At 37.5% G+C, this 12790-nt stretch overlaps 1 protein-coding gene across 1 annotated transcript in view; it reads right to left on the minus strand.

Moving 5' to 3' along the window:
• Nucleotides 1-12790, minus strand: part of RYR3 (ryanodine receptor 3) — a 506360-nt gene that overhangs the window by 257175 nt on the left and 236395 nt on the right. The window contains 2 exon segments of the mRNA XM_079126345.1: nucleotides 5545-5666; nucleotides 9069-9242. Coding sequence (XP_078982471.1) covers nucleotides 5545-5666; nucleotides 9069-9242 — 296 coding nt within the window.

A 12790-nucleotide genomic window follows, 5' to 3' on the forward strand; every position in this document is an offset into this window, starting at 1 on the left:
GTAGGCAAGGATGTGGAGAAACAGGAACTTCACACATTTCTGAGGGGACTGTAAAATGGTACTTCTACTCTGGAAAAGTTCTTTTAGTTTCTTAAAACGTTAGATACACTGAATGTTCATTGAGGGATAAATGAATAGACATGGTAATTACACACAATGGAATATCCTTTGACCTTAAAAAGGGATAAAATTTTGATACATGATACAACATGGGTGAACCTTCCTGAAGTCATTTTACTGAATGAAATAGACCAGACACAACAAGGACAAATATTGTCCTTGAGGTACTTAGAATGGTAAAATTCGTAGAGTTGGAAAGTAGAACAGAAGTTTCCATAGTCAGGCACGGTGACACATGCCTGTAACCTCAGCGGATCAGGAGGTTGAGGCAGAGGATTGCAAGTTCAAAGCCAGCCTCAGCAACTTAATAAGACCGTAAGTTATTTAGCAAGACCCTGTTTCAAAATAAAAAATAAGAAAGGGCAGGGGATGTAGCGCAGTGGTAGAGTACTCCTGGATTCAACCCCTGGTACAAAAACAAAAACAAAACCAAAAAAAGTTTTCATGGGCAGTGGGAGAGGACAATGGGGGGTCATTGCTAAATAGACAGACTTTCAGTTGAGGAAGGTAAAAAATTCTGGAGATGGATAATGGTGATGGTTACACAGTGAAGAATGTACTTAATGCCAGTAAACTGTACACTTAAAAAGCGATTTAAAATCGTAAATTTTAGGTTCTTCATATTCTGCTACAATAAAAAAAATACAAAAAATTTAAACAAATTTGCTTATCACTTAGCAATTCCATTCTCGGGTATTTACTCAAGAGAAATTAAAGCATATATCCAAAAACTTTTAGACTAACATCTCTAGAAACATTCCTCATAACAACCAAAAATGGAAACAACCAACTGTGCATCAACTGATGAATTAATAAAATGTGATATGTATAGATCCATCTCTCTGCATACTAACAGTTGTTCACGCATGTACACACACACACACAAATACTCTTCAGAAATAAAGGGACAAAACAACATGGATAAACTCTAAAAATATAATGCTAAGTGAAAAATAAAGATTCAAAGATACTTTTAAAAAATTATTTATCAATTAAATGCTTTGAGACAAAAAAAGTAGATTAATGGTTTTCCAGGGCTGGGGATAGTGACTAAAAATGTGCAATGGTCCTAAGAGATGTTTTTTAGGGTAATAGAAATGTTCTAAAACTGAATTGTGATGATGGTTGTAAACTCTGTAAACATTAAATCTCACTGAATTAAATGCTTCAAATAATAAATTTTATAAAATATAAATTAACCTCAATAAAGTTGTTTAAAAATGATTTTTTCCATTGTCAGATATGTAATTCCCACTGAATTAAATAAGAGTTTTATTAAAATATAATCCACATCCTCGCCAACACCTATTGTTGCTTGTATTTTTGATAATAGACATTCTAATTGGGGTGAGATGAAATCTTAGGGTAGTTGTGATTTGCAGTACTCTTATAACTAGAGATGTTGAACATTTTTTCATATATCTGTTGATTGCTTGTAAATCTTCTTCTGTGAAGTGTCTGTTCATTTCCTTAGCCCATTTATTGATTGGGTTATTTGTATTCTTGGTGTAAATTTTTTTCAGTTCTTTATAGATTCTTTAGATGAATGCTCTAGGTGTTGGTGAGGAAAAAGGTACACTCATAAATTGCTGGTGGGGTTACAAATTAGTGCAGCCACTCTGGAAAGCAGTGCAGAGATTCCTTAGAAAACTTAGAATGGAACCACCATTTGACCCAGCTATCCCACTCCTTGGCCTATACCTAAAGGACTTAAAATCAGCATACTACATGATGCAGCCACATTAATGTTCATAGCTGCTCAATTCACAATAGCTAGATTGTGGAACCAGTCTAGATGTCCTTCAATTGATGAATGGATAAAGAAACTGTGGTATATATACACAATGGAATATTACTCAGCCATAAAGAAGAATAAAATCATGACATTTGCAGGTAAATGGAAGCAGTTGGAGAATATCATGCTAAGTGAGATAAGCCAATCCCAAAAAATCAAAGGCCAAATGATCTCTCTGATAAGCGGATGATGATACATAATGAGGGGTGGGAGGGAGGCAAGAATGGAGGAAGGATAAATTGGATAGAGGAAAAAGAGGGGTGGGAGGAAGGAAGAATAAAAGAATGAGACAAACATCCTTACCCTATGTATATGTATGATTACACAAATGGTGCAACTCTAATTTGTGTACAACCAGAGAAAGAAGTTGTACCACACTTGCGTACAATGAAAGAAAATAAATCAAATATATATATATAAATCAAATATATATATACAAATATATATATATACATATATACACATAAATCCACATATGATACAGTCTACCTATTGAAAGGCTACAAGACCTAATGATTTTTAGTATATTCACAGTAATGCTATCCTTACCAGTTTTCCCATTTTTTTCATTAGCCCTCCAAAATATCCCCCATGTATCAGCCATCATTCTCTCTCCCCCTAAGACTCCAGCCCCAATTAACAATTCCTGCCTTTATAGGAAGCCTACACTGGATGTTCTATATAAGTGACATTACACACTATGTGGTTCTTTGTGACTGGCTCCTTTCAGCATAGTGTTTTCAAGGTTCATTCACGCTGCAGTAAATATCCGTAGTTCAGAAATTTGGCCATAAAAAAAGAATTTTTATGGCCAAAATATATTTCATGTTACAGATACAGTATATTTCATTTATCCATTCATTAGCTGATGAGCATGTGGGTTATTTCTACTTTGGGGCTATTATGAAAAGGGTTGCTATGAACATTTGTGTACAGGTTTATGAGTGGACATATGCTTTCGTTTCTCTCGTGCATAGACCTAGGAGTTGAATTGATGGGTCACATGGTAACTCTCACAGTCAAGCTTTTGAGGAGCCTCCAGACTGTATACCAGAGAACTACAACATCTTACAATTCCCACTGTCAGTGCATGAGGGTTCCAGTGTCTCCACATCCCCTCCCATACTTTATTCATGACTTTCCTGATTATAGCCATCCTAGTGGGTGCAAAGGGGTCTCTCACTGTGGTTTTGGTTGGCATTTTCCCGCTAGCTAATGATGTTGAGCATATTTTAATGTGCTTGTTGACCATTTATGTATTTTCTTTGGAGAAATGTTTATTCAGGCCTTTTTCCTAGTTTTAATTGGTTGTTTTGCCCTTTGTATCACTGAATTTAAGAATTCTTTATTCTGTACACAATTCCCTTATCAGATATATGATTTGCAAATATTTTCTTACATTATGAAATTGTCTTCATTTACTTGACAGGGCCCTTTGAAGCAAAAACATTTATAAATCTTGATAAAGTCCAATTTATTTTTTCTTTTGTTGTTTTTGCTCTTGGTATATTTAAGAAACCACTGTCTACTCTATGAAAGCTTACGTTTATATCTTCATCTACCTAAATTATGTAGTTTTCAATCTCACATTAAACCTTTGATCCACTTTGAATTAATTTTTGAATGTATGTGGGATAGGGGCCGCTAGAATTTATGAAATATTTAAGGGAAGTGGTTGAACTGATTTGATTCCAGATAAATTAAACCAACCTATCTTAGAGGGTGATGATTTTGGTGGTAGTTGGGCTACATGAATGACTCATGTTTGTATGGAGCTATCTTTTTCTGGCTGCATCAAACCACTTATTTTTATATCCTTTTTTGAAGGAGGTGTATAGTTTCTGGAAGTGATGAGACATAGAAATGAGAATGTATTTTGCTCATGGGTCATAGTAAACTTTCAGCCAGAGCTCAGAGTAAACAAAAGATTGACTTTTGGGTCTCAGTTCCATCATTTAGTAGAAACTTCTATTATCACTCTCCTTTCTTCAATTTATAGCAACAGAACCTCTGAGTTTTACTTGGGTACACAGCCAGCCAGCCAGACATATATTTCCCAGCCTCCCTGAAACTAGGCATGGCTATGTGACTAAGATTTAGCCAATGGAATCCTAGATAAATGATCTACTTCTGAATCATATCCTTTAAAAAAGTATGTCATTCACTTGTCTTTCTTCTCCCTTTTGCAGGGAAGAAAATCTTCCCAGGCAAGGTGGTGTTCACTATTTTTGACTGTGTGAGTGAAGAAAATATGCAAAGACTGTTTCTTACTGTGGCTGAATGTTAGAATCACCTAGGGAGCTTTAATAAACTAGTGGGAGAGATTCTGATGAAACTAGATTGAAACAACAACCTAGTCATCAGGGTGTTAAAGGGCTGTGTAGAAGAATCTAACATACAGCTGAAATTAAGATCTCTACTCCAGGGCAGTATTTTCTTAAATTTTAGCATGCATCAGCATCTCCTGGAGGACCTGTAAAAATACAATTTGCTGGATCTTATTTCCAGGGTATCTGATTCAACAGGTTCTGAGGTGAAACCTGAGAATTCACATTTTTAACAAGCTTGCAGGGTTGTTGTGCTGGTCCAGGCACACACTTTTAAGAACCTGTAGGAAATACCAAAGCAACAAGATAGAAGGAACCTGAGCTCCAGTAGCTGGGCTGCCTATTTTTCCTAAACCACCTCTACTCTATAATTATTTAAAAGAGAAGCTGGGCATGGTGGTGCACACATGTAATCCCAGTTGCTTGGGAGGCTAAGGCAGGAGGATGGCAAGTTCAAAGCCAGCCTCGGCAACTTAGAGAGACCCTGTCTCAAGGTTAAAAAAATAAATTGAGAATGTGGCTTCATGGTTAAGTGCCTCGAGGTTCATTCCTAGTACTAAAAAAAGAAAAAAAAAAAAAAAAAAAGGAATTTATTCTACACTACAACAGCAGCTTAGCCTATACCCTTACTAATAAGCAAACTTGGACTACTGCTAGAGAAAATATTTAAGAAGTTCTTATTTCATGCCAGTTCACACACATAATTTATACCTTCTTGGCTTTAGAGATATTTTCCTACAACATAAGGGTGGTTGGGAACACAGCACTGTTTCCAGCACAATGGTTTCCTTACAGAAGTTGGTGAGAATCAAGTTCCCTTTGGCAGCACCATTTAGGCTGGAGACATTGCCATCCATGCAGCTAGTTCAGATATTTTCTCATTTAAGTTCCAACCATATTTGGGTAACCAAGACTTTCATTGCAAATCTACTGTGACCCAAACCATAGTGACAATTTGAGTGATATAGAGACCCTTTCTATACAGCACAAGGGAGCAGACTGATTTCTACTCTCTCCTTCCCTCTGTACACACAAACACAAAAGGGATGCAAAGCGCTCCAGCTCTTTTCCCTTAACGTTCCTTCAAAGACCTTCACAATTCATTCTAACAATCTGACTAACTAATGATTGGGCATTTGTTAGGCAAAGAGTAAAGCTGGTTGAAAGTCCCCTACCTATGTAGAAAATAAAATTTCAGTCCCAGGCTCTCTGGTAAAACTCTTTGTTGGTGTTCAGCTACTTCCTGGAAACACTCCTAGTAGGTGGGTGGGGTGGGAAGAGAAAGGACAGGAGCTGACATACCTGACGAACTGGCTGAATAAGGCTGTCGTGTTCCGGATGATCCGAGCTGCCTGGGACTCCTCACGCTGGCATCTCTGCAGTGTTAGCCCGTCATCCATGTGGCCTTCCTGATGGAGGATGACCTACTCACAGGGCAAGGGAAGCAAGCCTAGGTTACACATTACTCCAAGCTGGGCTGTCAACACTTTCTACCGTGTTTCTTTCTTATTCCTTTCCCCAACCAAGTTCCCCTGGGTTCATTTTGAAAATAGGACATTAACAAAGTTATTTCACCCACATGCCCTATTACTGGCATGTGAATCATTTCTGAGACATGGTGCTTTGATGAAAATGAAATTTCATGTGCCACCAAGGTATAAGTTACAATAAATTCCTTGGGCCTACATGGCCAATTTGAAAGGGTGAAAACATACTTTATAATAGATTTTTTTCTCTTAAAATGAACAGAGATCTTTACTCTTGAAGACGGGAAAACACACTCTGTTCAGGGCTTTTTCCTCCAGAGATAAATTGGGGAAGAACAAAGAAGATTTAAACAAAACTCTCTCCTGGGGTCAGATTTGGATTTCTCTACTGATGGACAGCTACACTGAATTAGTTAACTATAAAATTAGGGAAATCAGTTCAAGATGGTAGCCTGATTTTTGTGGAAATGAGGGAATTGCAAAGCATGGGCTCTGATATCAGTCAACCTTCCTTCTAGTCCTGCTATGCCTCTTGCCAGCTGTTTAACTTTAAGCAAGTTACTTGAGCTGCAAATGGATTTGTCCTAGAGGGTTGTTTGGAGACTTAGATGACTTTTATATAAATCATTTGTCATGGTTCCTAGAATATGATAGATGCCAAGAAATGCTTGTTGTGAGAGGTAATAGATTATGGATATCTGGTCAGTTATCTAAAGCTAAGTCTACTTACTGATCATTGAGGACATAATACAGTTTTTGGGTGGGAATAGCAGCTTTTTGGTGTGGGGGTCAGTAGCTCTTTCCCTGAAAATGATCCAGCATGTGTTGATGTTAAGTAGGATGGTTTTATCCTGATTCAATTCCTGGACATGGTTTCCTCTTGATGGAAGTGAAGAGAGACCATTTGTGGGTCTTGAAAGTCAGTCTTTGTGTCATTATGATTTAAACATGAGGCTCCCCAAAATATATTTAGGAGTTTTGATCTCAACTTGTTTTTCTTTCCATGGGGAAAATATTATTTTTATTATTTTGAAGGTACATCCTGATATAATCAAGTTACATAAAAAATGGAATACAGACACATACGAGTCTTTGTTCATTTTTTAAAAAAAGGGCTTTCCATTCCATCTATATACTACAGCTTCAGTTTTAGCAGAGGATGCCCTTAGCACTGGATAACCATTAGGAAATATTGTCAGAGCTTCCCAGCAACTGGTTACCAATGTCACACTTAGATTTAACAATATAAAGCCACTATGTTTACTTCAGTCTCAGTCCCAGATTTCTGGTCCCAAAAGACCAAAATTCTTAGGTTTTGCTTGGTCAAATAACACATTTTAACTGGCCAGCCAAACAAGAAAGTAATGAGAACTGGGGGAAATTTAGTGATTAGAATGATGGTATTTTGTTCCCTATTCATTTCAGCAGCCTGCCCAGGCGAAGATTCCTTTTCCTCATGGAGGAATCCTGCACCCTGGGGTAGAGAGAAGTCCAAGGTAGGAATGGGAAAAGCCTATTTCCCTTAAAGTTAGCTATCACTCATTTGCTCTTTCACATTGTTCATTCTGTTTAGTTTTTCTAGGTTCCTGTTTTATAAACTTTAAGACAGATTTGGACATCCTCTACATTTTTAGAGGGGAAACTTAACCTGCTCCTTATGAAAAGAAGCAGTGTATTCCTGTCAAAGGCCAAGTAATAGGACATCATGTAGAGGTTCTCCCAAATTCACATGCATGTTCTGCAGAAAAACAAATCTGTGGTCAGGGACAAGCACAATGAACCAATAATGCAACCCGGGATCTCTCCATTTGGGCAGAGTCCTGGAAGTTTTCCCTCCCACCCAGAGCCATAGTCAAGACCCAAACATTCCACTCTCTTTAAATGCTGTCATTGCCTTAGTAGGTTGAAAAACTGTAAAGGCTGTAAATAACATTGTATCCTATAGAGGATTCTGATAGGCTGGTAAAGAATGGGGTGGGATCTAACATCTATTTTCAATTTGCCCTTATTCCCAGGGTTTAGTTCTCACTCCTGGGGTGTGGCCCCTCTGTGACTCAACTAAAAGCCTACTCTGTTTTCCAGAGCCTCCCAATTTGGAAGACCCAGAGCCTCAACTTCCATCTCCCTAGTACTACCATATTGTCAATATCTCTGCTTTGCTGTTCTCCATGACATCTACAGCCTTCTGTTTGCTCTCTTGGCTTCATCCTCCATCCATGGTCAACTTAGGATAATTTCAGACTCATGTTTCTCTAGTGCCTGCTATTCTGGCTCTGCAGTTACAGGACATTGGTTAACCATACATCTAATCTGTCCCTCCAGTGCAGTAGAGCTAACACAAGACCCCTACTCCCTATTCTGTGAATCAGCAAATATGCAAAGGAGAAAATATGAAGGTAGATTTGCCTTGGTGCATTCTGTGTATGATCATTAGTTCTCATGTCTTGGGTATAGAAACAAATTGTTTTGTATTTTATCTAGGCTTTGTAGTTGTTTTCAAAAGGTTGAAATCATATATTCTGTCTCTTTTTCTTAATTTTATTTTCCCTTTTTTGGATATTTACCTGGTATGTTTTGCTTTACCTTATGAATTATTAACAACATCTTGTCATATAATAACCAGTATTCTGGAAACTTCTGTCATTACTATATTAGGCTGATATACCCAAACTACAGTATACAGTGCCTACTATAACCTTGGAACTCCTTGATTACCCAAACTCATTTTGGAAGGGTTTTCCACACAACAAACATCTCTCCTTTGGCACCCATTCTCTGGCTTCTCACAACAAAAAACACTACTAATAGCAATTGACTTTCTAGTAAAAGATGCTGCATGTATTTTAGCTAGTTTCTCACTGTGGCATGTTGATGGGTCACTCAAATCTTGATACACCTCTAGACACAATATCATTCCATAATAACTCTGCCTTCTTCACATAGGTTCCTATGGGCTTGTCATTATGCAATCTGCACTTGTTCTGTAGACAATTTAATCTCCATTTTAGGGAAATTTCACAATAACTCCATTATCCACTTAAATGAAGGAAGCAATGATGTGGATAATCCCCAAAGAGCAAAATGACTAAAATGTCATTTAGATGAGGTTTTAGAGTAAGTTAAACAAATCCTACACCCTCCTCACAGATTTTTCCTTGTAATCAACTTATTTTTTAGTTGAATATGAGGTTAAAGTAACCAAGACTGATGTACTAGAGAAACTGTCAGAACAGTCAGAAGTGAAACGCAATTGTGTCCTGATCCTCAGACAAACTTCTAGTGCCCAGTTGCTCCCAATTCAGTGCCAAATGATTGTAGACTGGATTTCTGACCCTTTACCTTTCTTTTCAGAGGTCCCAGGCGGGATGTTTTGGCATCTTGTGCTTTGTAGGTGACCCACAGGCCGCTGGCTACGTGCTGAACAAAGCAGACAGAATCCCCATATTTGATTTCTGGAACTCCCATGCCTTCCATATCTCGCTTGTGACTGGAATCCAATTTCTCCTTGATTTCCTATTTTATACCAAGAAAGAAACATAAACTCAGGCAGGCTCGATTAAATAGAAACTCAATATATAAAATTATGCAGAATTTGTAAGCCAAAAAAAAAATTAAAAAATATTACCCAAATAATCATAATATGCCTGTCCAAACCAGGATCTCAGAAAGGTTTGCTTCCCTTACCTGCTGTTAATTGCCTATCAATGGATTTTGTGTTTTGACCACTTCAGTGATTGTTTAAATTCATGGAAAAGGAGACTGTTGGTAGGTTCTCTCTTCTGATTTTATATATTCCATTATATTTTCCACTTTCCTCATCCTGACTTAGATACCTTAATGAATAACCCTTTCCTGGGCAATTAACATAGTTTTAGCAATTGATATCTTCTACAAATTTAAATGGTTATCTTACAAAACTACCTTGCTCAGGGACTTTAAAATTATCTGTTAATATTATATATTTTCCTAAAGAAAAAAAAAGCAACAGAGGAAAAAGACTCATTGAGCAGGAAGGGGGTACTAGTGTGACTTAACCTAACGGTAATTTGCATATTAGAGTCCTGAGGGCCCATGGGCCATGTCATGGTTTGGGTCTTAAATGTGCCCCAACGGTCAAATGTTGAAGGCTTGGTTACCAGCCCGTGTCTCTATTGGGAGATGGAGTGACCTTTAGGAGGTGGGGCCTAGTGGAAGGAAGTTCGGTCATTGGGGTCGTGCCCCTGCCTTGCTCTCTTTTTGTTTCCTGACTGCCATGAGGTCATCATTCCCTGCCATGATGTTCTGCCTCACCACAGGCCCAAAAGCAGCAGAGCCAGCTGACCACAAACTGAATCCTTTGAAACTGTGAATCAAACTAAATCTTTTCTCCTTTAAGTTGTTTTTTTCTCAGATATTCACTTACAGCCATGGAAAGTTAATACAGGGCTGCCTCCATTGTGCATGTGTAGTCAATGTGTTCTATTCTTCAATTGTTGCTAGTTCACTACCTATTCTGCAGTATGGAAAAGGTAACCCTTTGGTGGCCACCTGAAGTGCCTATCACAAGAGCATGTCATGAAGTAGCTCCCTGGTGCATGATAACATTTCCCTTCTTCATCAGTCAGGGTCTTTGTGGCTCTATTCTGAATGGCTCTATTCTATTTTCCTTTCTTTTCTACGTCTTGCGTTAAATTGCTCATTTGTAAAAGCTATTAACTAGGCAGCATTTTGAATTTTTTATAGAAAAAAAATGTAGCCTGCTGTTCCCTCTGCAACAACATTCCACTCTTTCTTAATGATGGAACAATAGCAGCACATACGTTAAGCTCTTCCCATGCTCAGCACAGTCTTCTAAGCTCTAGACACGTGCAGGCATTAACTTTTCATAACAAAGACTCTGATGTGGCTACAAATATGATCCCAATTCTACAGTTGAGAAGTTACCCTAAATCTCTCCAGGACTAATGCTGGGATTTAGAGCAAGAGTCAAGTGCCAGAGTCTGTACTTTCCCCCACTGCTCTCAACTCCTACTCACTCTTCAAAACCCTGCTCAGATGTCACCTTCGCTATGAAAGCAGTTACTCAGAATAGCCTCATTCCTCTACGTAGCACATCAGAATGTAAATGTGTTTGTTTATATAACACTTTCTTTTTCTTAGGCTATGAAAGAATCAGGACAATTAATTTTGGTTTCTTAATACAGAGAACTCAATAGCTATCAGTACCTAACAAACAAATAGAAGATAAATATATGTAATTTTTTTCTTTTGCATGTGTTTATTTTGCACTTTAGTTAATTTCTTTTCCTTCAGGCCTCATGAAAGAGAAATTAGTTATTTCATACACATTTACAGTACCATTCTGAGCAGTATTAATATTTTATAACAGAATTCTTTATTTTAAATATGTGTGCTGAAACATTGGCTGGATTGCTAAATATGATTTCTTATTTCTCAAAATGAACCCTAACAGAGGCAGAGCTCCAATTTTATAACATAAACTTATCAGTGGGAAAACAGAAGTTGATAAGTTAGGACTTTCTTTGTAGGAAATTGTTTAAGAATGCATTTAAGAGAAATGCAAATCAAAACTACACTAAGATTGCACCTCACCCCAATTAGAATGGCCATTATCAAGAATACAAGCAACAGTAGGTGTTGGAGAGTATGTGGGGAAAAAGGCACACTCATACATTGCTGGTGGGGCTGCAAATTAATGCAGCCACTCTGGAAAGCAGTGTGGAGATTCCTCAGAAAACTTGGAATGGAACCACCATTTGACCCAGCTATCCCACTCCTTGGCCTATACCCAAAGGACTTAAAATCAGCATACTACAGAGATACAGCCACATCAATGTTCATAGCTGCTCAATTCACAATAGCTAGACTGTGGAACCAACCTAGATGTCCTTCAATTGATGAATGGATAAAGAAACTGTGATATATATATATATATATATATATATAAATATAAAAAATATATATATATAAAATGGAATATTACTCAGCTATAAAGAATGATAAAATTATGGCATTTGCAGGCAAATGGATGAAACTGGAGAATATCATGCTAAGTGAGATAAGCCAATCTCAAAAAACCAAACGACAAATGATCTTGCTGATAAGCAGATGATGACACATAATGGGGGTTGGGGGGCTAAGAATGGAGGAAGGAGGGACTGTATGGAGGGAAAAGAGGGGTGGGAGGGATGGGAGGGAAAGGAAAAAATAACAGAATGAATAATAAAAAAAAAAGAATGCATTTATTCTACCAAACAATGGACACCTGATTTTCATCTCAGAAATATCCACAGCCCTATAGACATCCAAGCCAGTGATAGGACTTAAAAGATACCAACATTATCATTTCTATCCTGTTTTCCAATCAAAGCCAATGCAGTGAAGTAAAAATAATACACAATATGCTTAAAAATAAATAATTACATTGCTATCACTCTCTGATACTTCTTGGTTAAAACAATGCATATTCCCAAACTATCAATGAATATGATTACTTCACTTCTCTTCTTACTTTTCTTACTTAAATAAATAAGGTTTTGTCAAAAGAAAATAAGTACCAAGATCTGTTTTTCCAGGGTAAGTGAAATAGAGGAGTCATTATTCTCTATAGAATACAGAGTGCCTCTGTGTCTTTGTTTTTACAAAACATCATCTTCCAAAGTTTGGAGCAGCTGCTGCAGTGGTCACTTCTAACTTTAAAAGAATAGCAGTAATGACAAAAACTAAGACGTAAGACAAAATCAACACTAAGCACAGCACAGTCTACCCTACATAACAACAATGATAAATCAGCAAGGGAATGTAAAAGGTCAGAGATCAAGAAGCTTGATCTGGTTGACAGCAAGCTGGTGATTTCCTTCTAACTAGAGCATAAGCCAGTGTTTCTCTCAGATTTTACTTCAATATGGCTCCAAGTGCAGTTGCACTACTGCTAGAAATGGGACCTTCCTAAAGAATAGAGCCCAACCCATCACCTCAACAACTTCCACCGTGATTCTCATTTCTAAAGCTCTTACATATCATAGGCTTTAACCAATTGGACTACAGTGATGATAATGATG

The sequence above is a fragment of the Sciurus vulgaris genome, assembly GCF_902686455.1.
Source record: "Sciurus vulgaris genome assembly, chromosome: 2".
Lineage (NCBI taxonomy): Eukaryota > Metazoa > Chordata > Mammalia > Rodentia > Sciuridae > Sciurus > Sciurus vulgaris.